Source organism: Lactuca serriola, chromosome 3, assembly GCF_051521515.1.
Source record: "Lactuca serriola cultivar US96UC23 chromosome 3, Lser_US96UC23_V15, whole genome shotgun sequence".
NCBI classification, from domain to species: Eukaryota; Viridiplantae; Streptophyta; class Magnoliopsida; order Asterales; family Asteraceae; genus Lactuca; species Lactuca serriola.
This window is the reverse complement of record NC_136410.1, coordinates 1326652-1354146: the sequence shown is the minus strand read 5'-3', so window position 1 is coordinate 1354146 and position 27495 is coordinate 1326652. Positions and strand designations below refer to the sequence as shown.

At 37.5% G+C, this 27495-nt stretch overlaps 1 protein-coding gene and 1 long non-coding RNA gene across 4 annotated transcripts; both read left to right on the top strand.

Annotated features, from left to right (window-relative positions):
- The first annotated feature begins 2292 nt into the window (after positions 1 to 2292).
- On the top strand, positions 2293 to 26085 carry LOC145091309 (uncharacterized). 3 transcript variants are annotated; one of them, XM_079029003.1, is made up of 4 exons: positions 2293 to 2577; positions 10002 to 10070; positions 24856 to 25750; positions 25843 to 26085. In XM_079029003.1, exons 3-4 carry the CDS (start codon positions 24856 to 24858, stop codon positions 25857 to 25859), a joined length of 912 nt encoding a protein of 303 aa, XP_078885129.1. In that variant the 5' UTR covers positions 2293 to 2577; positions 10002 to 10070; the 3' UTR covers positions 25860 to 26085. The 3 variants fall into 3 exon arrangements, 2 of the variants coding, with proteins under 2 accessions (XP_078885129.1, XP_078885127.1); XM_079029001.1 differs by lacking the exon at positions 2293 to 2577 and adding an exon at positions 8533 to 8963; XR_013702116.1 differs by lacking the exons at positions 2293 to 2577; positions 24856 to 25750; positions 25843 to 26085 and adding exons at positions 8549 to 8963; positions 10423 to 12411.
- LOC145094224 (uncharacterized) lies at positions 14542 to 17110 on the top strand. Its single transcript, XR_013703227.1, has 2 exons — positions 14542 to 16802; positions 16889 to 17110. It is a non-coding gene; the product is annotated as an uncharacterized LOC145094224 (long non-coding RNA).
- Positions 26086 to 27495: the final 1410 nt, after the last annotated feature.

Here is a 27495-nt window from a genome sequence, read left to right as displayed (position 1 = left end):
TTTTGTTTGATTTTTGAATTTTTTTAATTCTCCCCCTAAATTTGTACATAGAGGAAAACTATGAACAAATTTAACAAAACAAAAATATTTGGGATCAAAGTTGTGAGACAACCTGAACTTGTTTATCAGAACCTTCACCTTCATGAATAGATCTGGTCAATTGTCGGTATTGTGGTCCACTTAAACACAAAGAGTATCGACAAACTTTTCTAAATAAACCATTTAGCTGACGACGACAACGGGTATTGTCGTTCACTTAAATTAAGCAGCGAGATCTACAGACAACCTCTAAATGGTTCAATTTTAGTTGCACTAGAACGTGTTCCCCACTTCCCGATATACCCTGGTTATCAAGAACTTCCAAAGAACTCCTTACTTTAGGTGAGTAAACAATTATTAAGGAGGAAGTCAGATTTAGAGATAGATGCATATGTTGTGTCCCAGGTCGGATATATTTCAATCACGCAGAGGGGACAACATATGGCTAACTAGGATAGAGGGATTGAGAGGTAATATGTTGTGTCCCAGGTCGGATCTTCCAATCAAGCAGAGGAGACAACATATGGCTAACAGATAGAAAGAATTTCATAGATAAAACAGATAGAAAGAATTTCATAGATAAAGAGATGCGTAGAAATAGAGTTGCATATGTTGTATTCCAGGTCGGATATTCCGATCACGCAGAGGAAGCAATATATGACTAACAGACAGAAAGAAAGAAAATAATCTTCTACATACCTACTTTATCAGAACCCCCCAGTCGCCCTATCAGAACCAGATTAAGAACATAAGTCCGTACATCAAGGAAAATTTGAACCACTGTTCTAGATGCGTATTACTTTAGTGTATCTTGTAGGTTCCCGTGTTTATCTCACTGCTCAATCTACCCGAGCGTTGTATGGTTAGTCCAAACAATCCTATCTAAATCCAGATTTTTAAATTCTTCGTGCCTACCAGCACATTTAACACAGAGTCTAGACAATTCAGATTCAGTCCCTTACACATGTTTTAGACTGCCCGTTATCACTTTATCTTTATATCACTTCCCAATAATAACTACTAACGAAAAACTATTAAGAAAATGAAAAATTGTCTTTAAAACGAAGCAGAGTAAGATAAACTCAGGAGTATAGAGAAAAAAACGCAAACCGTAATTCACAGATTGAATTCGCATTAAGAAGGTCTGAGAACAGCACGCACAATCTCAAAACAAATCCGAATATTCTTCATGTCATTAAGCACTAACCCCATGAGTGACCTCTTATTTTCTTCTCTTCTTTCCTTTCCCGCAAAGGACACATACTCTCGAATAAAGTTCTGAGTGTTGTACAGTTGAGAGATGTCTCCTATCATATGCCTGGAACAACCACTACAACCAAACCAAACTCTGATGATATGCCTCCATAGCTGCTCTGACACAAAGCGGGATTAGTTGGTATTTGGAACCCAATCCATTTTGAAACTGGGTCGACCTTTGTCATTGTAACGACCCAGAAATCTTCTTGTCAGTGAAGTTAGTATTCCGTTATGTGTGATTAAGTGTTACATGCATTTGGGGTGTGGGATTAATTGTTTAGTAATTAATTAAATAGATTAAAGTTATATAATTAATGGTGGGATTTATTCAAATGATAATATGTAAATGATTGGATGGATAAAAAAATATATGTATATATAAATAATATGTATGAAGGTAAAACATAATTCAAATGAAAATGGAAGGGTGGATTATGAATAAAGAAAAAAATATGGAGGGTAAATGTTGTAAGTTGGCTTTATATTGCATTACTTAATCGTATAGATCTTTACGATCAACATATATTGAAGACTATTAAGTTGAGAAGGGTTGTTTATGTGCAAAGGAGGAAAGTCTAAGTGTTGATTACGTAATATGGAAATTAAATCACATTAAATTGGCCTTATGAAACGTAGCTTTAATACTTTCGCATTACATTGATTAAAAGCCTCGTCCGTTTCTTTATTCACTTTGGCCTATCACGTACGCATAAAAGAGCTAGCCCATCTTGTGCTGGGTTGTTGAACGATCAAACATGAGGAAGGTAAAAAAAAAAAAGATATAATAACAATTTAGGGTGAAATAATTTAATTAGGTGATTATAATTCATGGAAGGGTGTAAATCAAGTTGAGGGGTTTAAGTGTCATAAAAAAAACTTGTATTGTCAACTTTGGTTGAAAGGTGCTAAAAATCGAACTTTAGGGGTTGGGAGGTGAAAATCGGACATAATCCCCCCCCCCCCCCCCCCCCCCCCCCCCCCAAGGGGTCGAACCGATTCTGGTCCCTCATCCGTTTCCCTCTCGTGCGAATTAAGAAGCGATCCCATACCTTCGGTTCCCGCTTGGCGTCGACAGTGAGCGAACAAAAAAAAACAATCCCGATTCTTGGCCATTCGTCCCAGCAAGCGTCGACTGGAAGAGGGAAGAAAAGAACGAGGGCAGAGGCAAGGATCGGACGTCTTCAAGTGGCCCCAGTTTTGCTGTGGGACGTCGATCACCGTAGCAGGGGCTGTGACTGCGATTCTCTTGTTTCAAACCTGTGAATTGAATCACTCATCTTGGTAATTCCTTGAATCTCTTTTCTAATATGTTCACATCTCAATTGGGTTGTAATTGAATTTGATTTTGAGGTTGAATTGCTCATCAATTGACTTCTTGTACACGATCTCAATCATAGTGTCGATTTTCAAATGTTCCCTCGTAAATTGGAATTGGTATTCCTGAATTGATTCCAATCTTGGAGAAAAATTGATTCGCTTTGGGGAAAATCTTGTTTTTCTTGTCTTCAAGTTTAGTGAATAATTTCCTGCATTGAATTCATGTTTTGAGGACCCTTTATAACCCTCAAAGCGTGATACTGAAAGACTGTCCTTGGATGAAAATTATTTTGAAAATCGAGGCAGGTTAAGAACCGAATTTCTTGCTGATAAACAAAGTTATGAGTCGACTGGTGGATGCACGGGATGAGAGAGCAGGTATATATCTTATCTAGAGAAAGACCAAGCAGCAGTGAAGGAAACGAGTCAAGCCCCTCAAAGTCTAGTGGAAGGACTGGTACAGGTCATAAGTGACCAAGGCTGTCGAAAAAGAAATGAAGGTTTGTTTGATGCAAACATTACTCAAATGGTCAAGAATCACAAATGCAAACAGAAAAGGTCTCCGTCCTTTCTTTTCATCAACAATAAAAAGATCCTCCCAACACAAAAGAAGATAAAGCCTAATCCCTAATTAATAGGTCTTTTAAAATTAAGATAAACCAATCTAAAAATAAAAATCAAATTATTAAAATGTGAGATATTGCCCAAAATCAGCAACGTGAGTTGCCTCTGCATCGGCATCATCCTCCCGGGCTTGAAAAGGACTCGATTCCGAGTCCACCTCCTCGTCGCTGGTCGATTCATATGGCGAGAGATCAGCAACATTAAAAGTAGCAGAAACATTATAGTGACCCGAAAGCTTTATCTTATAGGCATTATCGTTAATACGCTGAAGTACACGAAAAGGACCATCTGCACGCGGTTGTAACTTGTTGAAACGACCTCTCGCGAAACGCTCTGGACGTAAGTGAATCCACACAAGATCGCCTTCCTTGTACACAACCTGTTTACGATGTTTGTTGGCTTGAACTTGATAACGCGCGTTGTGTTTAATGATATTGTCACGTACCCGTTGATGCAACTCTTTAATATACTGGGAGCAATCTATCCTATTACTACTAACAACCTTATCACGAGGTATCGGAGAAAGATCGAGGGGAGTTATGGGATCGCGACCATAAACAATGCGAAACGGAGACATTCCTGTTGTACGGTTTACTGAACGGTTATAAGCAAATTCAGCATGCGGCAAAATAAGGTCCCATTTCTTAGGTTGTTCCCCCACGAGTGTACGAAGTAAATTCCCTAAACTGCGATTTGTCACTTCCGTTTGCCCATCAGTTTGGGGATGGTGGGAGCTACTGAATTGTAGTTTCGATCCCAACGATTTCCACAAAGTGCGCCAAAAATGACTGACGAACTTGACATCACGATCTGACGTGATCGTCTTCGGGATTCCATGAAGTCTCACAATCTCTGCAAAATATAATCGTGCCACTTGGCTTGCATCATAAGTTGTGACACACGGTAGGAAATGTGCCATCTTTGAGAAACGATCAACAACAACCATAATCGAGTCTTTTTTCCGTTGCGTACGAGGTAAACCTAGTACAAAGTCCATACTAACATCCTCCCACGGAGCTACAGGGACAGGTAATGGCATATAAAGCCCGACATTTGAGCCTCGAGTCTTAGATATATGGCAAATCCGACAATGGTTGACAATACGCGATACATCTCGTGCTAGTTTAGGCCAGTAAAATCTTTCCTGAAGTAACGCGACCGTCTTGTCCCGACCAAAATGACCCGCAAGGCCTCCTCCATGGCTCTCCAAAATAATAGCATCCCGCAAGGAACAAATAGGAACACACAATCGTGATCCTTTAAATAAATAAGCATCGTGCATCGAGAAATCATTGAGGGGCTGAATTTGGCATTGTCGCCACACTTCCTTAAAATCTGGATCATCTGGATACAAGGAGCAAAATGAGTCAAACCCTTGCACCTGCACCTGCATGGATGAGAGGAGAGCATGTCGGTGGTTGAGTGCGTCGGCAACAATATTAGATGCCCCAGCCTTGTGTCGGATAACAAAAGAATAAGCTTGTAATGTCTCAACCCACTTTGCATGGCGGGGTTTGAGTGCATGTTGGCCATTAATAAACTTAAGAGCCTCATGATCAGAATAGAGGATAAACTCGTTAGGTAATAAATAGTGTCGCCAATATTCAACTGTGCGTACAATTGCGTAAAACTCTTTATCATAAGTAGAATATTTGCGACGAACATCATTAAACTTCTCACTAAAAAATGCGATTGGACGTTTATTCTGACTCAATACTCCTCCAATACCCAGCCCTGAAGCATCACATTCCACCTGGAACACATCACTAAAGTTAGGAAAAGCTAAACACGGTGCTTGTGTCACCCGATGTTTTAATGCGACAAAAGCATCATCAGCAACTTTTGACCACTTAAATACATTTGCTTTCATACACTCTGTCATAGGAGCTATAATACTGCTGAAGTTGTTAATAAAGCGTCGATAAAATGAAGCCAAACCATGGAATTTTCTAATATCATTAATTGAAGTGGGTGTGGGCCAACTCCAAATTGCATTAACTTTATTGGCATCCATGCGTATACCTTCTGAAGATACTAAATACCCAAGGAATGTAACCTCTGTGGTAAAAAAATGGCACTTACTTGCATTTGCATACAATTTTTGCTCCCGTAGAACCGTGAAAACTTGTCGAAGGTGGAAAAGGTGTTGATCGACATTCTTGCTAAAGACCAATATATCATCAAAATAAACCACAACGAAATGGCCTATAAAAGATTTAAACACATGGTTCATGAGACGCATAAACGTGCTCGGAGCGTTTGATAACCCGAACGGCATGACCATCCATTCATAAAGTCCGTCTCGAGTTTTAAAGGCAGTTTTCCACTCATCTCCGGGTCGCAACCGGATTTGGTGATATCTGCTCCTTAGGTCAATTTTAGAAAACACAGATGATCCATGAAGTTGATCTATTAAGTCGTCAAAACGAGGAATAGGAAAACGATATTTTATAGTAATTTTGTTGACGGCCCGACTATCAATACACATACGAAAAGCACCCCCTTGTTTAGGTACTAATAAGGCGGGAACCGCGCACGGACTCATACTTTCTCGAATAAGGCCCTTTTCAAGTAGCTCTGACACTTGTCGATGTAATTCTACATATTCCGTCGGGTTCATTCGATAAGTGGGTTTGTTTGGGATGACCGATCCGGGTATAAAATCAATACAATGTTGAATCTCACGCATCATGGGCAACCCCGGGGGTATGTCGTCGGGAAATACCTCCTGAAATCCAGTGATGAGAGGCTGGACCGCAACTGGAATTGTAAGCTCAACTTTATTAGTTTCTTGTATGACTAATACGAATAGAAGATCAAGTGGGTTGAGCCTGGTAAGACCAGCAACTTCAGATCTTGTGATAAGTAAATCATCTTTTGTCACATGGCGCGTATCAAGAGGTGCTAGGGTGATATGGATGTCGTCCTTTATAAACGAATATGTATTTTTGAACCCATCATGTTTAGTCTTTCAATCATATTGCCAAGGTCTTCCCAACAATAGATGGCATGCGTCCATTGGAATCACTTCACACCAAACGTCATCAGAGTACTTTTGACCAATTGAAAAATGTACCAGACACCTCTTAGTTACTTTAACAGTGTTTCCTTTTTTTAACCATGTAAGTTGATAAGGCGCAGGATGATCTGTAGTGGTAAGGCCTAATTTCTCAACCATGCTGGTAGCCACCATATTCTCACAACTACCCCCATCTACTATGATATCACACACCTTTCCCTTAGTTGTGCACTTAGTGTGGAAAATGTTATTTCGAAGCCATAAATGTCCATCAGTTGGCTCTGATACGGCAACATTAAGTACTCGTTGGGCTATCAATGCTTCCCCTTGATCCGCATAAAGAACTTCACCCTCATCATCTGTTGCCTCCTGTTCGTTTACTGTATCATAAATGGACATTTGGTCGTCTATCAAGGTTGCTAATTGCTTGTTAGGGCAATCTCTTGCGAGATGTCCTATGCCTTGACATTTAAAACAACGAATCACACGTTGCATAGACGGAGCAGAAGTAATGTCGGGTGTAGTCTTACCTGAGTTAGTGTCAGCAACCATTGGTGCAATGAGTTTTGAGTTTTGTATTGTAGAAGGTCGAGACGAGGAAAAATGTTTACTGGTCGTTGCTCGTTCCCGTCCCTTTAACTGTTTTTCTACCCGTAAAGTCAATTTACAAACATTTGTATAAGTCCAATATTGTTGCAGTTGGACCACTTCTGATATCTCAGTTCGAAGACCACCAAGAAAACGAGCAATGGTGTGTTCTTCTTCCTCGTCCATCGCACACCTCATTCGCATCTGATCAAATTTAGTTATAAACTCTTGGACCGACAAGTCAAGTTGTGCTATACTATGGAATTCAAGAAACGCCTCTTGGCGATGATTAATGGGAAGAAACTTTGTTTGCAACAACTTTTTCATTTTTACCCACGTCTGCACTTTAGACTTCCCTTCTTGCATGCATTGTTTTTTCACGTGATCCCACCATAATGATGCGTATTTACGAAGCTTAATAGCAACAAGTTTTACCTTGAGATGATCGGGTATCTCCCGCAAGTCGAAGACTCGTTCCACTGTGCTCAACCAATCAATGAAATCATCAGGGTGGGCGGTACCATCAAATTCGGGAATCTCAACTTTGATACCCAAAGTGCGTACATGATCTTCATGCGGATGCATCTGAAAATTCCGTTGGTTTGCAAAAGGGTTCATCTCCTCATATTCGCTCCTTCCTCCCGCGTTGGAATCTGTCTCAGTCTCCTCTTCTCGCACCTCTCTTAATAGTTCGAGCTCTCGAATCCTTTGTTGAAGGCGCTCTATCTCAACATCCCGTGGGTCTCTCAGTTCTCCAGCGTTGCCTCCGTCGGCGTCTCTACGAGGTTGATTGCGAGGGCGTCCACGTCCGACCATTTGCAATACCTGTGCTCTGATACCAAATGATGCAAACAGTACTCAAATGGTCAAGAATCACAAATGCAAACAGAAAAGGTCTCGTTCCTTTCTATTCATCAACAATAAAAAGATCATCCCAACACAAATAACAAATAAGATACTTATGACGAGCTCCAAAGTCCGGCCTAATCAAATGACATCAAAAGAAGATAAAGTCTAATCCCTAATTAATAAGTCTTTTAAAATTAAGATAAACCAATCTAAAAATAAAAATCAAATTACTAAAATATGAGATATTGCCCAAAATCAGCAACGTGAGTTGCCTCTGCATCGACATCATTGTTACCCTAAGTTGTTTGTATGAGTGTTTGATTCCGATGACGGAATCATTTTAAGGAGTGTTTGATAATATGTAAATGATTGGATGGATAAAAAAATATATGTATATATAAATAATATGTATGAAGGTAAAACATAATTCAAATGAAAATGAAGGGTGGATTATGAATAAAGAAAAAAATATGGAGGGTAAATGTTGTAAGTTGTCTTTATATTGCATTACTTAATGGTATAGATCTTTAGGATCAACATATATTGAAGACTATTAAGTTGAGAAGGGTTGTTTATGTGCAAAGGAGGAAAGTCTAAGTGTTGATTATCGTAATATGGAAATTAAATCACATTAAATTGGCCTTATGAAACGTAGCTTTAAGACTCGTCCATTTCTTTATTCATTTTGGCCTATCACGTACGCATAAAAGTGCTAGCCCATCTTGTTCTGGGGTTGTTGAACGATCAAACATGAGGAAGGTAAAAAAAAAAAAAAAGATATAATAACAATTTAGGGTGAAATAATTTAATTAGGTGATTATAATTCATGGAAGGGTGTAAATCAAGTTGAGGGGTTTAAGTGTCATAAAAAAAAACTTGTATTGTCAACTTTGGTTGAAAGGTGCTAAAAATCGAATTTTAGGGGTTGGGAGGTGAAAAATCAGGTATAACCCCCCATGGGATTGAACCGATCCTTTTTCCGCATCAGTTTCCCTATCTCATGCGAATTAAGAAGCGAATCTAAACCATCTCCTGCCTTCGTTAGTTGCTGGACGTCGAAGAGAAGGAACGAAACAAAAAAAAAAAAAAAAAAAAAACGCGGCAGTGTGGTGGGATCGAGCAAGGGGGATTGTCGATATCTTGGGAGTGGGGAGCATCGACGTGGAGAAAAAAAGGAAGGGACGTGCGATTCTTGGTGTTGGTCGATCAACAGGAGGGAGAATCGGTGGTTGTGACTCCAATTGAGGCTAGGAATCAAACATACGTCTTGGTAATCCCTTCAATTTGTCTTTCTTTGAAGTTCATACCTCAATTAGATTCAAATTGCTTGTTATGTTAGAGTTTAAGCATCTTCCACTTGTGTTTTTTATCAGGCACTCTTTCACTTCAATCCATATTCGTTTGTTCTACTGTTTGATGAATTAATTGAATTCATGCTTGATGAATTGAGTGAAATCATGGATTGAATTGCTTTCTTTTGGTAAAATTGCCTATTGATTCTTGAATCACCAAAAACTGTACATTCCTATGTAAGAACTTTCTTCATAAAAATAATGTTTGAACTCTCCATAAGACCCTCAAAACAGCCCCTAGAAGTTTTGATATGTGGGAATTTATGTTGTTGTTTGGACTAGCAAAAATTTATCAAAAGTCTAGCTTGGAAGTCCTCAAAATTCTTGGTGGTATTGTTTGTATTTTTTTTTTTGTCTTCAAAACCATGACTTGGAGGCTGAAACAACAAACTTGAAAACCACATAATGTGTGTCTAAAGCTCACTCAAAGTTCATCCCAACATTCATTTTGATTTGAACCAAAAGAAGTCTTTATTGGTGTATGTAGATTTTGGTGTTGGTGCATTAGGGCATCTTACTTTCAATCATCTTTTAGTCAATTCTTTGGTCTTTTCATAAACCACTTAATTTATGTGTTAATACCTTCATTCAAGCTTTTGGTCTGTTAATTCATATGTCTTTAATCCTTTGTCCAAGTCATAAATCATATGGTGATTTTTGGCAATTATTGGAAATCTGCACAGCAACTTTGTCCCATCTTGCTAGGGCTGTAGCTACTAATTTGAGTAGAATTGGCCGATGCCCCTCTCTGGATAAAATGTAGGAAATCGAGTCTAGTTTTCAGAAAGTCTGGATTCAGCCCGATCGGAGTTACAGATTCTGTTTTATGACCAAAACACCGAACAATGGTCAAGCTGTGAAACTTAAAAAAAAAATATGTAACCCATTAAGAAATTAAAGGTGTTAATGAAACTTGGACCCCATTTTGATGATTGCTTGGTATGTGTGATTATTAGGTGAAAACTTGACAACTTCAAGAAGGGTCAAGGCTTGAATTAGAAAGGAGAACTCGCTTCAAACATAAGGTGAGTCGACAATTTTTGTTGACTTTAGTGCATAACCGGAAACCACATCTCGTGGGTGGATTGTTGATGCAAATTAGATTCATGCTAGATTTTTATAAATGCTTGTGATAATTATTGAAAATATGTTGTTTGCATCTTATGTGTGGTTATTTCTTGGTATCAGTTGCTATGGTGATATTCATGTTATGTGAACGTTGTAAATTGCATGCGGATATGATGTTTCATGAATTGGTAGTTATATGCTAATGTATGGTGACATCTTAATGAACTTCATTACATGGTAATTACTCGTTTAAGTTGTGAGAGTAACATGATTATTATGGTGTATGCATGCTTTTGCGGGGTATAACAGTGACATGGGTAGAACCTTGCAAGTCTAAAAGGGTGAAAGAGCTTAAGCCATAACGGTGATTAGTTACACGAACTTTTCTAGATGGTCGTGTGACGCGTGGTTCGTGTGCACCTCGGTGTACGGGAACTGGAGTGGTGTTGGTTTTATGGTGTGGCCGGATCAAACATCACGTGGAAATCGGGAGGTGTATCGATGGAATTGGCACCGTTTGTACCGATCCTGAATGACACCGTAAAGTACTTGTACTTTTCAAGTCGGAGTAGCGAAAGTGGAAGTCTTGGGGTTGGTGTATTCGGGTGGAAGTCATGAGCCATTTAGAGCACTAAACTAGCTTAGCACACGAGTAGTGAACGGGGTTAAGTTGTTGGGTAGTCTCTCCCTAAGGAACCCCAAAATAGTTAATCGGTTGAATTAAATATCACGTATAATAAACGGTGAATTAAATTATATGTGATAATCGGTTGAGTTAAGTTGAAAACTATATGATTGAATTAAATTAAGATATCATGATATTTGTTTTTCTTGACTATGCTATTATCATGATTTGCATGGATGACCCTTACGGGAATTGTGTGTTTTCTTTTTGGTTGTGTACAACTTGTCGGCTCACGTAGCGGTTGCTAACACTTGTTTCTTTGTTGGATGCCTTTTGATTGGCACATGTAGCTTAGGAGCATGGCTTGGTGAGGTTGGGTTCCTTTTGGGTAGTTAGTTTTAATGAAAATGCCACTTGAGCACGTTTGGTTTTTATTTTTCTTTGAACCCCTTTTTGCCATAATTAGAAGGTTGAATGTTGGTTTATGAAAATGGTAACGTGTGGTTTTTGGAATGGTTGAAAATAATAATAATAATAAAAAAACTAAGTCTTCCGCTAACGTATTCTGTTAAATAAAAGTTTTAAAAAAAATGGAGTAAAAATCACGACGTTACAGTCATCCTTACACGATACTCTCTCCCATGACATATCCTGCTTATCACACACAAAAGATGTAGAAATATTATAAGCATTAGTTGATTTGGAAGATTGAGCCTTCGGAACCCATTTGTAATTGGGTTTAACCCATTTCTTTTTCGATCCGATGGGTGGCTCAGTACTTACTTTTGAACTTGATGTCGGCTTGTGAGATGAATTTGACCGAACCGGTCTTTGTTTCACTGGAGCATCTCTTGGATTGGGCTTCTTGGCCAGCATTTCCTTCTTGCTCTTGGGATTCGGATTCTTGGTCTCCTGCGCGTTCCAGTCATCATTGTCTGAATGTGACCCGGAGGAGTTTCTTTTGAAGTATCTCTCTCTTGGTGTGTTCTGCCACCCTTATGCATAGTAGGGAACGTATGCGCGATTAGGACAATTTCTGGCAATGTTTCCAGGTGTTCCATAGTGAAAACAAGTCTTTTTTTTTCACTATGAAGTTGTTTCTTCCTGCCCCTGGTGGCGTATCTTTGCCTTGTCTCTTATGGTTCCCACAAGCACAATTACAACAGACACTCTGTTTTACTGGAATTGGTGGCCTATATTTCTCAACAGCAGGTTGATCAGAAGCAGTTGAGTTCGAAGCAACAAATTCAGAGTTCAAGGAGATGTTGGTTTGTTCAATGGTTTTCTCCTTGTTCTCATCTTCTGCTACTTTACTATCAGACACACTCTCTTCAGTTGCTTGCTTGGATTGATTTATGGATTGATCTGCAGGGGAAGTAGAAACGTTAGTATTTTCAACATTAATAAATCCTCCTGAAACAAAACTAGATGGCTTGCCATAAACCATGAATGGTTCGTTGGCAATCTCCTCTTTAGACAAAGGTTGATAGTGATATGTATGATTAAAAGGAGGAGGTACATTATCGTATCATAAACCCTTTGACTGATTATGTTTAAATTGCATGCAATGGTCTATCATGTTGACAACTACTTCGCTTGATACATCAAACTTTTTAAAATCAAAATTTGCAGTTTCAAATTGCCATTTTAATGTATCAAGCTCAATAATTAACTCAACATTCTATCTCTTGATATAATCATAATGTTCACATTTTTCACTGTAGTCTTGCTGAATCTCTTAAAGTCCTTTATTTTTGTTTGTAATTCAGCCTTCAGGGGTTTCTGTCATTTCCTGAGTTGATATCCTTCATATCTCAGGTCCTCAATTTCTTTTTTTAATAAATCAATTTTGTTCCCGAAGAAATTTAATTGTATCTTCACTAGATAGTGTACATGAAACTTCGCATGATTGAGAACATGAAACTTCATTGACTTTACGGAACTCATTGTTTTTCCACACTTCAAAGCGTCAAATTCTTCAATAACAGTAGCAAGACTAAGACGATTGAGATCTTTTGTCTTCTTGATGACAGCTACGTTCATATCCCACGATTTCGGAAGTGAATTCAGTAGTTTTTGTTTATCTCAGATTTGGTCAAAAAGACCCCATCTATATTCATCTCAGTAGTGAGTGTGGTAAATCGCTGCAACTGAGCTTCCAGGGTTTCTCCGGGAATGTAGTTGAACATGTTGAAATTTTGTCTTAACATATCCTGACGATTCTCTTTCATGTCTTCAATTCCCTTGTTGACCTCAAAAATCATTAAAAGCACAACTCGAAGCTAAAATAAAACTTAAACGACAAACTAAAATTAAAAAAAATGTCTTTTGACTATAAACCTCAAAAGTCAACCTTAAAAGTCAAACTCGAAAAGTCAAACTTAAAAGTCAAATCTAAAAGCTAAATTCGAAAATTCAAAAGTTAAACGAAAAAGTGAAAGTTTAAAGTCAAAGGTCAAACTTGAAGGTCAAAGTCAAAATTTTAAATAAAAAGTCAAAAATAAAAGTAAAAAAAATTAAAAACTAAAATTATTATTATTATTATTATTATTATTATTATTATTATTATTATTATTATTATTTGGTTGAAAATGGAATTTAAAATTAAAACAAATTTAAATTTTGGGCTAAAAGTGTAAAAAATGCGAAATTAGGAACGAAAGGGAGTGCTTTTGAATTAAAATTGGGAGGGAAGGAACAAAGGCATTGCTAGAGGAGTTGGGTAAAGCGCTGAGGTAATGAACCAGAGGTCCTGAGTTTGAATCCCGACACCTCCGCTTCTGTTTCCTATTTTTTATATGCGAAGGCGATGCGAGGAAGCTGCTGCGAGGCGAGGATGCTGTGCGAGGACGAGGTCCGAACTTCGGACCGTATGTGACGTTGGCCATAAACCGAGGTCCATAATCTCGGGCCGTGAACTCCGAGGCCGTAAACTCTGAAGCCCTAGCCGCCGCCGCCGAGAAACCCTAGCCGCAAACTGTTTACGACCGAGAACCCTTCAATGGCCGTAAACCCTTCAAAAAACAACGTTTTCACCCTTTTTTGCTCAAAAACTCAATCAATACTCGTTTTTATCAAAAATACAAAGAAGAAACGCCCCTTAATTTTCAGAGATCTATCCAAAAACGCAAAAGCTTTTCGAAAATAAGATCAAATAAGCTCAAGATCTGACAAAATTGACTGATACAAACCAGGCTCTGATACTAATTGTAAGTCCCTAGAAATGTTTGTGTATCAATCAGATCCGTTTAATATTGCGGAATCGCAATCAAACGGATGATGCCAGATCAAAATAGAAGAGAAAGAGAAGAAGAATAATATGAATCTTGAATGATATGATTAGAATTAAGTTTCTTACAATAGATTCACACACACAAAATGCTTTCTTCTTCTCTCTAGTTTCTCTCTTCTCACGTTCATCAATCGACTCCTCACACCCTAACACCTATATTTATACATAAGAAACATGGGCTTGGTGAACATGGATCGTGAATGGGTTTACGGCTGGGCCGTAAACAAGGTTTATGGCCGTAAACATGACCGTAAACTCATAAAATATTACAGAAAAACACAATTGCCCAGAAAAGCAAAGTATAAACCAGATTTTTTGACCCAACATTAATTAAATGTTTAATTAAGAGAGTATTATTAAATCTATAATCACATGGTTTAAAGTTAATTAAATTTAAAGTTTAATTTATTAATAGATTAAACCACCTAGTATTTCAAAAGTGTAAAATACACCCTTATACTATATAAAATTATAAGTTTAATATATTATATATGTATAAGTTAAAAATCAGTCTTACCGTTAATACGCCCCATTCATGAAGCTGGTTTATAAGGGGTGTTTAAGGAAGCGGCCTGTAAAATGACCGCCATTGGGTATCCATTCTTACCCATCGCACCTTTGACCAGTGGAGGGTCGTTAGCGGAACAGGTTTGATAAGACACTTAAATCCTCATTAAAAGTATAATTAAATACAAAGTAACTAAATACTTATATATTCCTAATCTTAGTTACTTTAGGAAAAATGTGAATTTGATGCTAATCCATGAAATTGCACTTTGCACCTTACCAAGTCATTAGTGGAGCATGTGTGGTTAACCGACACACTAACTTGGACTAGTAAGGGTGGCAATGGGTTTCTCGTAAATTATCATTGGTCAATGGAATGTGTGTGGTTAACTGGCACGTTGATTAGGTGATTAATGACATCGAGAGTACCAAAGCTAATTTGCATGGTTATTCACACCTTGTTTGCGATCCTCGGTATCCCAGTCACAAACATGAAGGGCATAATCGTGATTAAACATGCCATTGAAAAGTTCAATGAATCTCATAAGAATCTAGGAATTTCAATTCATTTAAAACCTAATATGATGGGTTTGAGCCATAAGAACATTCCTATGTGTACATGTAAACCCTAAACACTTGGATCTAGGTTTCACTATTGAACATGCAATTCATCCAAGATTTGGAACCCTAGATCTAGCATACATATTACAAAACCAATGTAACTAATGATATCTAGATGATTACATTTGAATATCTCTTGATCTTCTTCTTCCTTGAGCTTAGAGTCACAAGTGTAACTCCTCTAATAGCTTACAAACACCAACTAGCAAGATGGTAGAATATGAGAGAGGGAGGAGGCACTTAAAATTGGCTGTAGGAGAAGCAGTGGCCGATTTCTGTAACCCAGGGGTCCTATTTATACTGTGATCGGCTAGGGTTTCAATCAAAACCCTAATGGATAGCTTAAACATTAAGCAACCTGTGTAACCTTCTGGAATAAGGCCATGGATAAAAATATGATGGGCTCCCATCATAATTTCATTCACCCCTTAGTCCATTAGGTTCCCCAGCCCAAAAATAGAACTATCAAACATTTGACAGTTTAAGCCCCCTTATTCAATTAATCTCTTTTAGTTACCAAATTAATTCTTAATTAATTTATGACTAATATTAATTAAATAATATGATTTCTCATTTAATATATTATTCTTATAATATATTAATAAATCATAATATCTTCTCTCTCTCTCTCTCTCTCTCTCTCTCTCCATAAATTACCCTGTCAAGTTGCTATGGTGAAGGCAACCCAAAAGGACCATGCACAACCAGGTCAAGTTCTTACCAAATATAGTTACAGACTTAGACACTAATTCAACATAATATTCATTTTTGTTTTTCATGGTGGAAATTGGTAAATCGTCATTTACCTACCTTCAAATATTTTACAATTTGATTACGACATCCCTTTTCCGAATTGTAGAATATTGTGTTGGGTCCTAGCCTTAATATTTCATTTGGGTGTTATATTAAAGAAATTAAATCAACTAACTTGAATTTCTCCCTTTTAGATGTCTAGTTCAGACAATTATGGTCTACCTTATCCTTTTGGAAAAAGCTTTCCTCATAAAGATGATATTCCACAAGACGATCGAGGTTAAAGATTAATCCCTTATTCGTGTTGTAGTGAAATTTCTCTTCCTCCACCTCCTCCAATAATTCTCCCTGACCCACATGTTCGTCGACTTCAAAAGTTCAAGATCACTCAAGCCCTATTGGCAAGCAAACACAAAGATGGCCAGTTTGTGTGTGCACACGTATTGGAGATGAAGTCACACATTGACAAGCTGGGAATGTTAGGTGTTGTTCGAGGAAGTTGGTTGTTGACTTGGTTCTTCAATCACTTCCTAAGCCATATAATGAGTTTGCTAAAGACTACTATGTGACAGACCACGACGTGACCATTGTCGATCTTGTCTATTTGCTAATTGCTGCTGAATCAACAATGATTTGGCGCACTGGTAATGCAAATTTGATTGGAATATCTACTTCTCAAACTTCCATGGACATTGACATTGGAAACATTAGAAGTCCAGAAAAGATATCTCTTCCCAAGGGAAAGGGAAAGGCTAAGTCTGAGATTGTCCTGTGTGCCAAAAGAATATGTTTGCTTCTATTGCCAAGAGAAGGGGCATTAGTTGCGAAGCTGCCTTATCTACCCGAAGGATCATAAGGATGGTAAAGTCAGAGTGTATAACTCTGTTTCAGGTAAGCCCACTATCTTACTCTATTAAGTTCCTATTTGGAGATTCTTATTACATGATGTAATAAGATCGCATTTTGATGTTTTGTAGGATCGAAGAAAAGAAAGAAAGCTTAAAGGAAAAGCATGATGAGTGTGATCACGAAGAGATGGATTTCGATCGCATAGTTCGATGATCAGATTTTTGAGCTGCTACTTAGGAGTTATGATAGATATCTTAGAAACATGTAGTAACATAGTTTTTAATTGTAATTGCATTGTAAGGACAAGATTTTCCGCAGTTTTTATAAATAAAGAAAAAAATTTGATTTTATCTTATTATATATTTCCTTACAATGACATTTGTGAAAATTAATGATTGTATGTTTCTATATGGATTTGATTATTTCATTTGTGGTAGTGTCAAAATTTACCAAATAAGGAAAGATTCTCATCACCCAAGTTTCAATTGGATAAAAACTTGGAATCATGCGACTTGTATTGTGTGATGAATGAGAACCTTCGTCTTTGGGAAATTAAGACTAATCCCTTGTTCAGATGTATATGTGAGTCAAGTGAAGGACTAGGGGATCAGGTACACTTGGTTGTGCACTGGTTAGGTCCACCACAAAGAACGATAAACTATTTGTCATGATTTACTAAAAGTTAATAAATATGGTTATGCTGAAAAGATTAAGTGTAATTCTGAAACATTGAAAAAGTTTCAATGTATGGCAGAACGAATAAGAAGAATCAAATTAGGCAGAAAGATAAAAGTTTCTCCAATTTGAAAGGAAAGGAGAATACTTGAGTATCGTGTTTTATGATCATCTTAGTGATTATGGAACCATATCACAATTAATCCTCTAAGGACATCTTAGTGCACTTGTATAGCCAAGAAGAGGAATCGGTAATTGTTGAAATGGTTAAATTAATTAAGGTGAGTCATACTTCGTTTCAAAATCAAGTCTGAGAGTCATACTCCAAGATTGTGACTTGAGTGACATAATCTTAAGAAGGTTTATAACACATTTAGAATTGGTAGTTGTGATGTCTTTAAGACAAAGACCAACTAAGACCAATTGTATGAAGTGTTTTTCCTTGATAAGAATCTGCACTAACTCTTGAATATTTGTTTGTCAAGGAGTGTTTCTTGACAAGAGAATCTTGTATGTCAAGAAGTCAGTGGGAATCTTAAAGATCTTGAAAAGTGTCAAGAACTAATCAATAATAAACCTATTGTTTATTACTAGCACACGACTTGAGGTTCATAACCTATCGTGTTGACATGATCTTGTTTATGTGCCCATTCCAGTTAAAAGTTGACTATGCATGTGACTTCTATGAGTTCTCAATTGTTTGCATAAGGCGAAGGACCTTGATCAGTGAAAGTTCATTGATCTGTATAAGTGAGCTGCTTAATATCTTGGAAAACATGGTAGGCCCTTGTGGTGCCAAGTGGCAAGAAATTAAGATTGAAAAAGTTCAGTCCATATGAGTTTGAATTTGTCATAGACCTTGTCTTATGAGAATGGTTGGAAATGACAAATTCACATGGATAGGAACACATACACCGTTAAATCTAAGTGGTAGGTTTTCCCCCCAATTCATGAAAATGATTGTGAGGAAACGCTTTCACTAAGTAGATTTTAAAGAGCTAGCAATTGTGATATTTGCATTCTTAAATTCGATTATGATTACGACATCCCTCTTCATAGTTCGAATTGTGAGAAATGGCAAATAGTTTGAACATTCGGGACTTATTGCCATATGTTCTGAAATAGTTTAGATACACATATGAGCTTTCTTATTAAAGGTGTATGAGCTTAGATAAAGGATTATCGAAGAATCTCGAATCAGAAATCTGAACTATGGAAAGAAATTCAATAAATATTGAATGCTGGAAGTCCAACTGATACATGTCAAAGCTAGTGGGAGCATAAGTGTTATGCTAGTAACAAAATAATTGTTATGCTAGTGGGAGCATAATTATTATAGTAAGTGTTGCGAGTTAGCAATACTATTTATAGGAAATAAAGTTCTAATTTACAAAGTTGCAAATGTTGAAAAGTTTTTTCGCTATAGTAAGGGAGAAGATACTTATACCATGTTGAAATATTTCAACATTGGAAATTCTATATATGGAAATATTATAGCAAAAGACTGGTCAAGTATCATATCTTTATGTAAGACATTATGAATCGTATTCCATATGCTTCAAATATAGGATCGGTTGCAAATGCTATGATATTCATGTGCTCTAATTTTCCAAATTCCTAGGGCATTAAGAGGGAAAAATAACTAGAACCGGATATGACTAAAATGGTTGAACAACTGTCAAGGACGATCTAAGGTACGCTAAGGATTGGTTGCTTAAGGACAGTTGGAAGTATAGTAATGGATGGACCATATTGACATTATTATGAATAGACAAAATTCTATTAATGCATTGTCATATGGAAAATATGGAAATGGTTTGATAACGGGAGTTGGATAGTAAGAATCTATGTGTAGTTTAGAAACTTTCATGCAAAAAGGATGTTCAAAGGAATGTACTTTGAATTTGGGACTTCTCTTCCTTAGAATTTTTTTGTTATCAATATCCAGTGGAAACTTTTGTAATATCATTGGCAAAGTCTCTATGACTTTGGTACCATGACATTACAAAATGAATCATTGCATGATAGTTTAGAATCTTACACTTATGATAAAGATTTGGAACAGTGAAATGAGTTTGTGTTTATTTCACAAAGAAAGGACCATAGACAAACATAGTGTGCATGCTTGGAGAATGGGATAACTATTGTTTTAATTCAAGTATTAAGTTGATTAATTGAAAAATTATACAATGAATAATGTGTAATCAATATGGTGATTAATTAAAAGATGTTTTATTTATATTCAAAAGTTTTGAGACCATATTGAATTCGATTATTCTTGTGTTTCACTTTGTCTGTTTTGACTTCCCGAATAATAAGATTATTCAAACTATCCACTGTCGATCATACTTTGGAAGTAGGTATTGAGGTAAGAATGTCATGAATTCCTTTGTAGATTGTCTAGAGTGTTTAGACATAACACAAGTTTGCTACAATATTCATGAGTACTCATGTAATAAGATTTGAGTATTGGATTAAACCCACACACATCTGAATCACTTCATGGATTTCATCATGAGTGATTGTGAGACGATAATATCATATATTCTTGAAAAGGAGATTAGGTAAAAACATAGTTCAAACATAGTTCAAACAAGAGATTAGGTAAAGAGTAAGCTTGATTTTGCCTTGATTTTTGTAACGCCTGTGTTTCTGGGCTTGTCATTAATGTTGATATAATAGTCTAGGTTAACCTTTGTAACCCGTTTTGAAATAATAGACGTGTATTATTTGAGTATTATGTGTTTTGTGCTGAATTGCTTAATTATGTGATTTGATTAATTAAGAATAAAATGAGCGTCAAAATTTAAGTGTAAAATAAACTTGATATCTTTGGATAATGTTGTAGTAGTTGAAACGAGGTTTCCGAATATATATAGAACGCCCAAATCTGACTTCGTATGAGGAAGTTATGATTTTCTGAAGTTTCAACTTAGCGGTATGCAGCCCGAATACTCGATTTGGTATCGAGCGGTTTTTAGCCGAAACAATCTAAACGAGAATCGAAGATCTCGTTGTTAATAGCGGTACGATAAAAAGTTAGGCGATAACGGACGTCGGACGAAGAAGTTATGAATTTATAACGAAGTTTTTCTGTCCCGGCCTACTAAAAATAAATAATAAAAATAAAGTCAAAATTAGCCGACGGAGTCTAAACGAAAGTTGTAGAGCGTAGTCTCACCTACGCGTGGATATAAAGAATGTCGAAAACGGAGTTCGTATGTGGGAGATATGAATTTTCAAAGTTTATTAAATATTTAATAATTAATTTAATTCCAAATCTTGGTATTATTCGAAGAGGAGTCAGCGGACTCATCAGAAGTACGCCCAGCATACCACTCGAGTGTTCGGAGTTCGTATGTGATGACGTAGAGGGCCGATGACGACAACCGAGGCATTACGCCCCGCGTACCCCGAAGTTACGCCCAACGTACTTCCGAGGATCAGCCCTATAAAAGGCTTGCGAAGGCATCCTTAGTTCTTTTACAATTTCCATCCTTTTCTCTCTAGTTTTTCCTCGTTTAGCGTGCCATTTATACCCCGAAGCCCCGGTAATATTCCCGAGCCCCGAAGAAAGATACGAAGCCCCGAGAATCCCGAAGAGCGTTATTCCCGAGCCGAAGCTATGCCCGTGAGAAGTTCGATTTTTGTGGAGATCTTCCAGATCTACGGAGAAACACTACTTCTGCAAGCCGTAGTGCTGCCCGACCATCTTCTGATCAAGTGAGTGTGTAGTTACTTTCTTCTAACGCATAATTATGAAGTATTTTATACGAAATACGTGTTATGTGTATAATTTTGTTGTTATGTGTGTGAATGTATATTCACTCTGTTCTATCTCATAAATCTGATTTACTTTCTATGAAATACGTGTTATGTGGGTTTGCCTCATCTGTTATGTGGAATATGTATTGAATGAAAATGTTATACAGGTTTTAAACTATGTATAAAAATATATATTTTTATCTACTAATATGTTGGGTAGAACATGGGTAGATAGTTGGTGTGTAATAAACAGATGAGAGGTCTCGATGTTGTTGTTGTTGATCTAGTTATTCAGCGGAGTATGGATAACGACCACAGACTCTTTCTAGACAGTCCAGTGGAACGCTAGCAGGTTCATAACCTGTAGGTGTTGTGAACGATGTGTTCACCGGTGTACTCTATCCCCCTCATGGTTGCCTTTAGGACACCTATTGTTGAGGAAACCCCTTAGCAGTAATGTCTGTCCCGATGAAAATCCTAGATTAGGTCCCTTGAAATAGATGTTGTTTTAGGGACGTAAAGTGATGATAGCGGGAATGGGTAATCGGGTTGTTGTTGGTTGGTGAAATTAAATATAATTATTTATTGTGGGTTGAAAACCCTATATGCTCACCAGGCTCCCAAGCCTGACCCACTCAGTTTTATTTGTATTACAGGAAGTGTCGCAAGGGCATAAGATGGATGAATCATCGAGTTGTTTTGTTTACAAGTCTGTATATGTATATATTTGTTGAATGACTTGTAATGTTATCGTTTATGCTTTATGGTCTGTATCGAAACATGACATCCCGAGTTTTGATTATATAATGAAAATGCATCTCTTGATGAAATGCTTCGATAAATATTATTTTATCATATTTTGTTTTGGGAACAAATTCCACAACTCTTTTAAATCAAAAGGATTTACTCTGAAATTATTTTAAAAAGCATAAATGAAACCGGTCTTTTTTGGCCGAGATTTTGGGGATGTCACAGTTGGTATCAGAGCATTAGTTTAAGCGAACTAGGAATTTGTAGGATTTCTAGACTTAAACTTAGAATGCTAAGTGGAGATTATGAGATGTGTGTCTGATATATTATAGACACGAGCACTATTTTATTTTAGGAAGCTGCCTAAAATGCCTTTATGTGCTAAATGTTATATGTTGCCATATATGATATTAATTGTTCGGATCTACGGTCTGTTGCCGACCGGATCTGGAAACCTTATGTGTGTAGGATTCTAAGCGTACGTCTACGACATTGGAACTAACATGTAAACGTTTCGGAGTAATAAGGATGATTTGAATATGTATCGTGAATGAGGATCTAATTTCACCTTATTCGGTGTGTAGATCAAAAATGGTGAGAACAAGGAGTGGCGTTGGAAACGCGGATGAAAACAGGAATCAACCGCCAGTGATTGAGCAAATACCTGTTGTAGCAGCAGCACCAGAACCAATAACTGTTGGAATAGTGTCTAAGGCTGCAACTAAATTAGGTAAGTATTTGACCCGGTTGTGCATGGTCCTTTTGGGTTGCCTTCACCATAGCAACTTGATAGGATGATTTATTAAGAGAGAGTAAATATTATTAATATATTATGGGAATAATATAAAGAATAATATATTGTTATTTGATTAATATAAGTCATAAAATTAATTGGAATTAATTTGGTGACTTAAAGAGGTTAATTAAATAAAGGGGTATAAACTGTCAATTGTTTGATAGTTAAGCTTTAGACTATAAATCCTTATAGATATATAGTGGACGGATTCTAGAAGCTAGGATAGCTTCAAAATCGTCCATGACTTATCTAAGGATTTGGATAGCCTTAAGAGAAGATTATCCAATTAGGGTTTAGGTTGTAACCCTTAAGGAGTCTACAGGTATAAATAGATCCCATGGGCAAGGGAAATCGACACCTCACCTAAAGTAAGAGAACCTTGGCCGATTTCCTCCCCTCTCCTCTCTCCTAAATCATCTTCCTTGCTATTGGTGTTTGTAAGCCATTAGAGGAATGCCAATTGTGACTCTAGAAGCTCCAAGACAACAAGATCAACAAGGAATTCAAAGGTATGGTTCTAGATCTGTTTCAATGTTGTTATTTAACCTAATTAGCCATTAGAAGTCTTGGATTCAAAGCATGTTTAATTAGAAAGCCTAGATCCAAGCATTAGGGTTTTGCATGCGCACATAGGAAAGTTCTTATGACTAAAACCCATAAGTGGTATCAGAGCCTAGCTTGGTTTTCTTTAAATTGTTGCTTGATTAACTGAAACAAACCTGCAAAATTCGATTTTTGGTTTCTGAGTCATGAACTCGACGAGTCCCATGGTGGACTCGACGAGTTGGCCTGACTCGACGAGTCCAGTTGGGAACTCGACGAGTCCGAGCGTCAGGAATGGCCAGATTCGGGATTTTTTCATAATTATCTTATGGAAACTTACCTTAATCATAATAGATCAACCTAAATCCGATTTTTTGATATATATGACTATTATCTTGATCTAGTTAAAGGTATTTATCAACTAATAAAATATTTAATTTCCTTATATGATAATTAATTAATTATTTTAATTATTTTGGTAATTATCTTTCAAAGAAATCTTGAATAAAATCAAATATAGATAATTAGTATATTAATTGTTAATTGGAATTATTTGTTATTTGATCCTCTATGTTTTAAATGTTTAAAACTTGCCCTCAAGTTTTGAAATTTATATTTGTGATTAAAAGTTTTAATTTAGACAACTTAAATTTCAAACCCTAGATTTTAAAAGGTTTAAAATACAACCCTATACTAATATGATATTACTAGAATAATATATATATATATATATATATATATATATATATATATATATATATATATATATATATATATGTATGTATAACTAAATGCTAGTCTTACCGTTAGTAGGCCTCATTCACAAAGCCGATCTATAAGGTGGGTATAAGGTTGCGGCCTATAAAATGGCGCTTAATGGGTGTACACTCACACCCACCGCTTGCTTGATTGGTGGAGGGTCGTTAGCCGAACGGGTAGGATAGGGCAACCTCATCCTCTCATTAAAAGTATAATAAGAAATACAAAGTAACTACACTTTTTTTTTAAAATTTCCCAATCTTAGTTACTTAAGGAAAAGTGAATTGATGCAATCCCATGAAATTACACTTTGCACCCTTGCTAAGAAGTTAGTGGAGTGTGTGTGGTTTACCGGCACACTAATTGGTTCTAAGCAAAGGTGGCAAAGCGTGATTCATTGTTTATCATAGTTCGATGGAGCGTGTGTGGTTTACCGGCACATCGAATAGGTGATCGTTACAATGAAGGCACCATGTAAATTTGCATGGTAATTCACACCCGCTTTGTGATCCTCGGTATCCCAGTCACAAACAATAGGGGCATATCGAGATTTAAACATGCCATTGAATAGTTTCAATGAATCTCACTCGAACCTAGGAATTCTCAATACACTTAGGACTAATAGTTAAGTTTTGATGGAGAATTAGTGAATCGTCATTCACTTACCTTCAATTTATTTGCATGTTAGATTACGGCATCCCTTTTCTAGTATGTAAATGTTATTGTTGGATCCTAGCCCTAATTTTCTTATTGGGTGATAATTAGGGATTCTTATTCTAATCTATCTTTGTCCTTTTTCTTTTGTAGATGTCGAACGCAAACAACGCTGCTGCTAGTTCTTTCACGTTGATGAGCCTTTGCCAAAAGGTCACCTTCGATGGAACGAACTTTAGCGAATGGATAAGATACATTCGCACCATTGCTCGCTATGAGGATAAGGAGTATGTCCTCGATGAGAAGATCGAGAAAATCAACCCCGAAATCGCTACTCCGTCCGAAATCACCGCTTTTGAGACTCATGAACGAGATGCAACGAAGGTACATTGCATCATGATTGTTACCATGAACTCCGAATTCCAAAAGTCCTACGAGGACATGTACCCGTACAAGATGCACCAAGACTTATTGGAGAGGTACCACCAAAACGCGAGACAAGAGCGTTATGAGATTTTCACCAACATGATTTCCGCTAAGATGGGTCATGGAGAATCTCTTACCGTGCACCTGCAAAAGATGCAAAGGTATGTCGACCGCCTTCGCAAGTTAAATGTTGACTTTGGGGAAGACTTGGCGATCGACATGGTGCTTCACTCTTTGCCTCCGATGTACAACCAATTTAGGATGACCTACCACATGAACAAAGAAGAGGTCACCCTAAGCAAACTCCAAGGTCTCTTGAGGGTTGCTGAGAGCAACTTCAAATACAAGTCTGTTGCGCCGACTCCCAATCCGCCTGCTGCTCCTGTCTTGGCTATTGGTCAAGGAAAGGGAAAGAAGAGGAAGGCTTCATCGAAGAACTATCGCAAGGTCAAAGCCCGAGATGGTGCCTCTTCTAGTGGGACCAAAGTTGATCCCACTAAGCCCTGTCCTAACCCGAAGGAGGCAGAGTGTCACCAATGCCACAAGATAGGACATTGGAAGAGAAGCTGCGCAGAGTACCTGCAAGCAATCAAAGAAGGAAAGATCAAGCCACCTTTCGCAGGTATATACACAATTAAATCTAACGATTCTAATCATGCTATTTCTTGGGTTCTTGATACCGGTTGTGGTTACCACATTTGTTCTAATGTGCAGGGACTAAGAAGAAGTAGGGATGTGGAGCAAGGAGGGATCAATATAATCATGGGGAAAAGAAGATCGTCGCCTGTGACCAAGATTGGAGTGTATTCTTTAGTGCTTAGGAATAATTTGTGTTTAGATTTGAACAATTGTTGCTATTCTCCAGAAATGGCTAGAAAACATCATTTCATTTCATGGTTTATATAGACAAGGATTTAGATTTTCTTTTAATAATGAGAATGGTTCTATTTTGGCTTATCTAAATGGTGTCTTTTACTTTGAAGCTATACCGTGTAATGGAATATATGAAACTGTTATGATAACTTAGGAAATGATGTTTTGAATATAGATTCTTCCACTAGTATGGATAAAGCATCCTTGTGGCATTGCCGTTTTGGACATGTCAACAAGAAATGCATAGCCCAACTCCAAAAGGATGGAGTATTGGAGTCATTCGACCTTAGGGAAGATGACACATGCGAGTCTTGTTTACTTGGAAAGATGACTAAATCACCCTTCACGAGTACGTGTGAAAGGGGTGAGGGTCTATTGGACCTAATACATACCGATGTATGTGGATCGTTTAGATCAACCACGAAGGATGGGAACCGCTTCTATGTGACCTTTACCGATGATTATAGTAGATATGGGTATATCTACTTAATCAAGCAAAAGTCAGAAACTTTTGAAAAGTTCAAAGAGTTCAAGAATGAAGTGGAGAATCAATTGGGCAGGAAATCAAGATGCTTCGATCCGATCGAGGAGGAGAGTACCTAAGTCTTGAATTCCACGATTATCTCAAGGAGTGTGGAATAGTTTCGCAATTGACGCCTCCTAGGACACCACAGTTGAATGGTGTGGCAGAAAGGCGTAATCGAACCTTATTGGATATGGTTCGCTCTATGATGAGTCGTGCTTCACTACCTATCTCTTTTTGGGGGTATGCCTTAGAGACTGCCGCCCATATCCTTAACCGAGTCCCTACTAAGAAGGTTGCCAAAACACCTCACGAGATGTGGACAGGGAAAGCTCCCTCGTTGGCACATATCAAGGTTTGGGGTTGCGAGGCTTTCGTAAGACGAGATACTCACGACAAGCTCGAACCTCGAAGTGAGCGATGTATTTTCATCGGCTATCCGCAGACATCCTTTGGATATCTCTTCTATAGACCGAAGGACAATGTTGTCTTCGTTGCAAGGAGAGGAGTTTTCCGAGAGCGAGAACTCATAAGCCAAGGAGACAGTGGGAGGCAAATCGAACTTGAAGAGATTCAAGAGTCGATAGATGAAGGAGCCTCTACCGCTGGCACTCAACCCGAGGAGGAAACTCCGGTTGAACCGATTGACGAATCCTTACCTCTTAGACGTTCCGATAGAGTTAGAGTTCATCCCCAGTTTTATGGTTTTCATATTACTACCGAAGGGGAAACGTATATTAGTGATGGTACACTAATAAATCTTGATGAACCTAATAGCTATAAGGAAGCCATGGCAGGCCCGGAGTCTGCAAAGTGGAAAGAGGCAATGGATAGCGAGATCCAATCCTTGTATGATAACCAAGTTTGGAATTTGGTTGATTATGTGCCCGGACGTAAGACCGTTGGGTGCAAATGGATCTTCAAGAAGAAGACCGACGTGGATGGAAAGGTACACACATATAAAGCACGAT

Excerpts from the sequence above, each read along its gene's own strand:
- LOC145091309 (XM_079029003.1), top strand. The coding sequence starts at position 24,856 with ATGTCGAACGCAAACAACGCTGCTGCTAGTTCTTTCACGTTGATGAGC.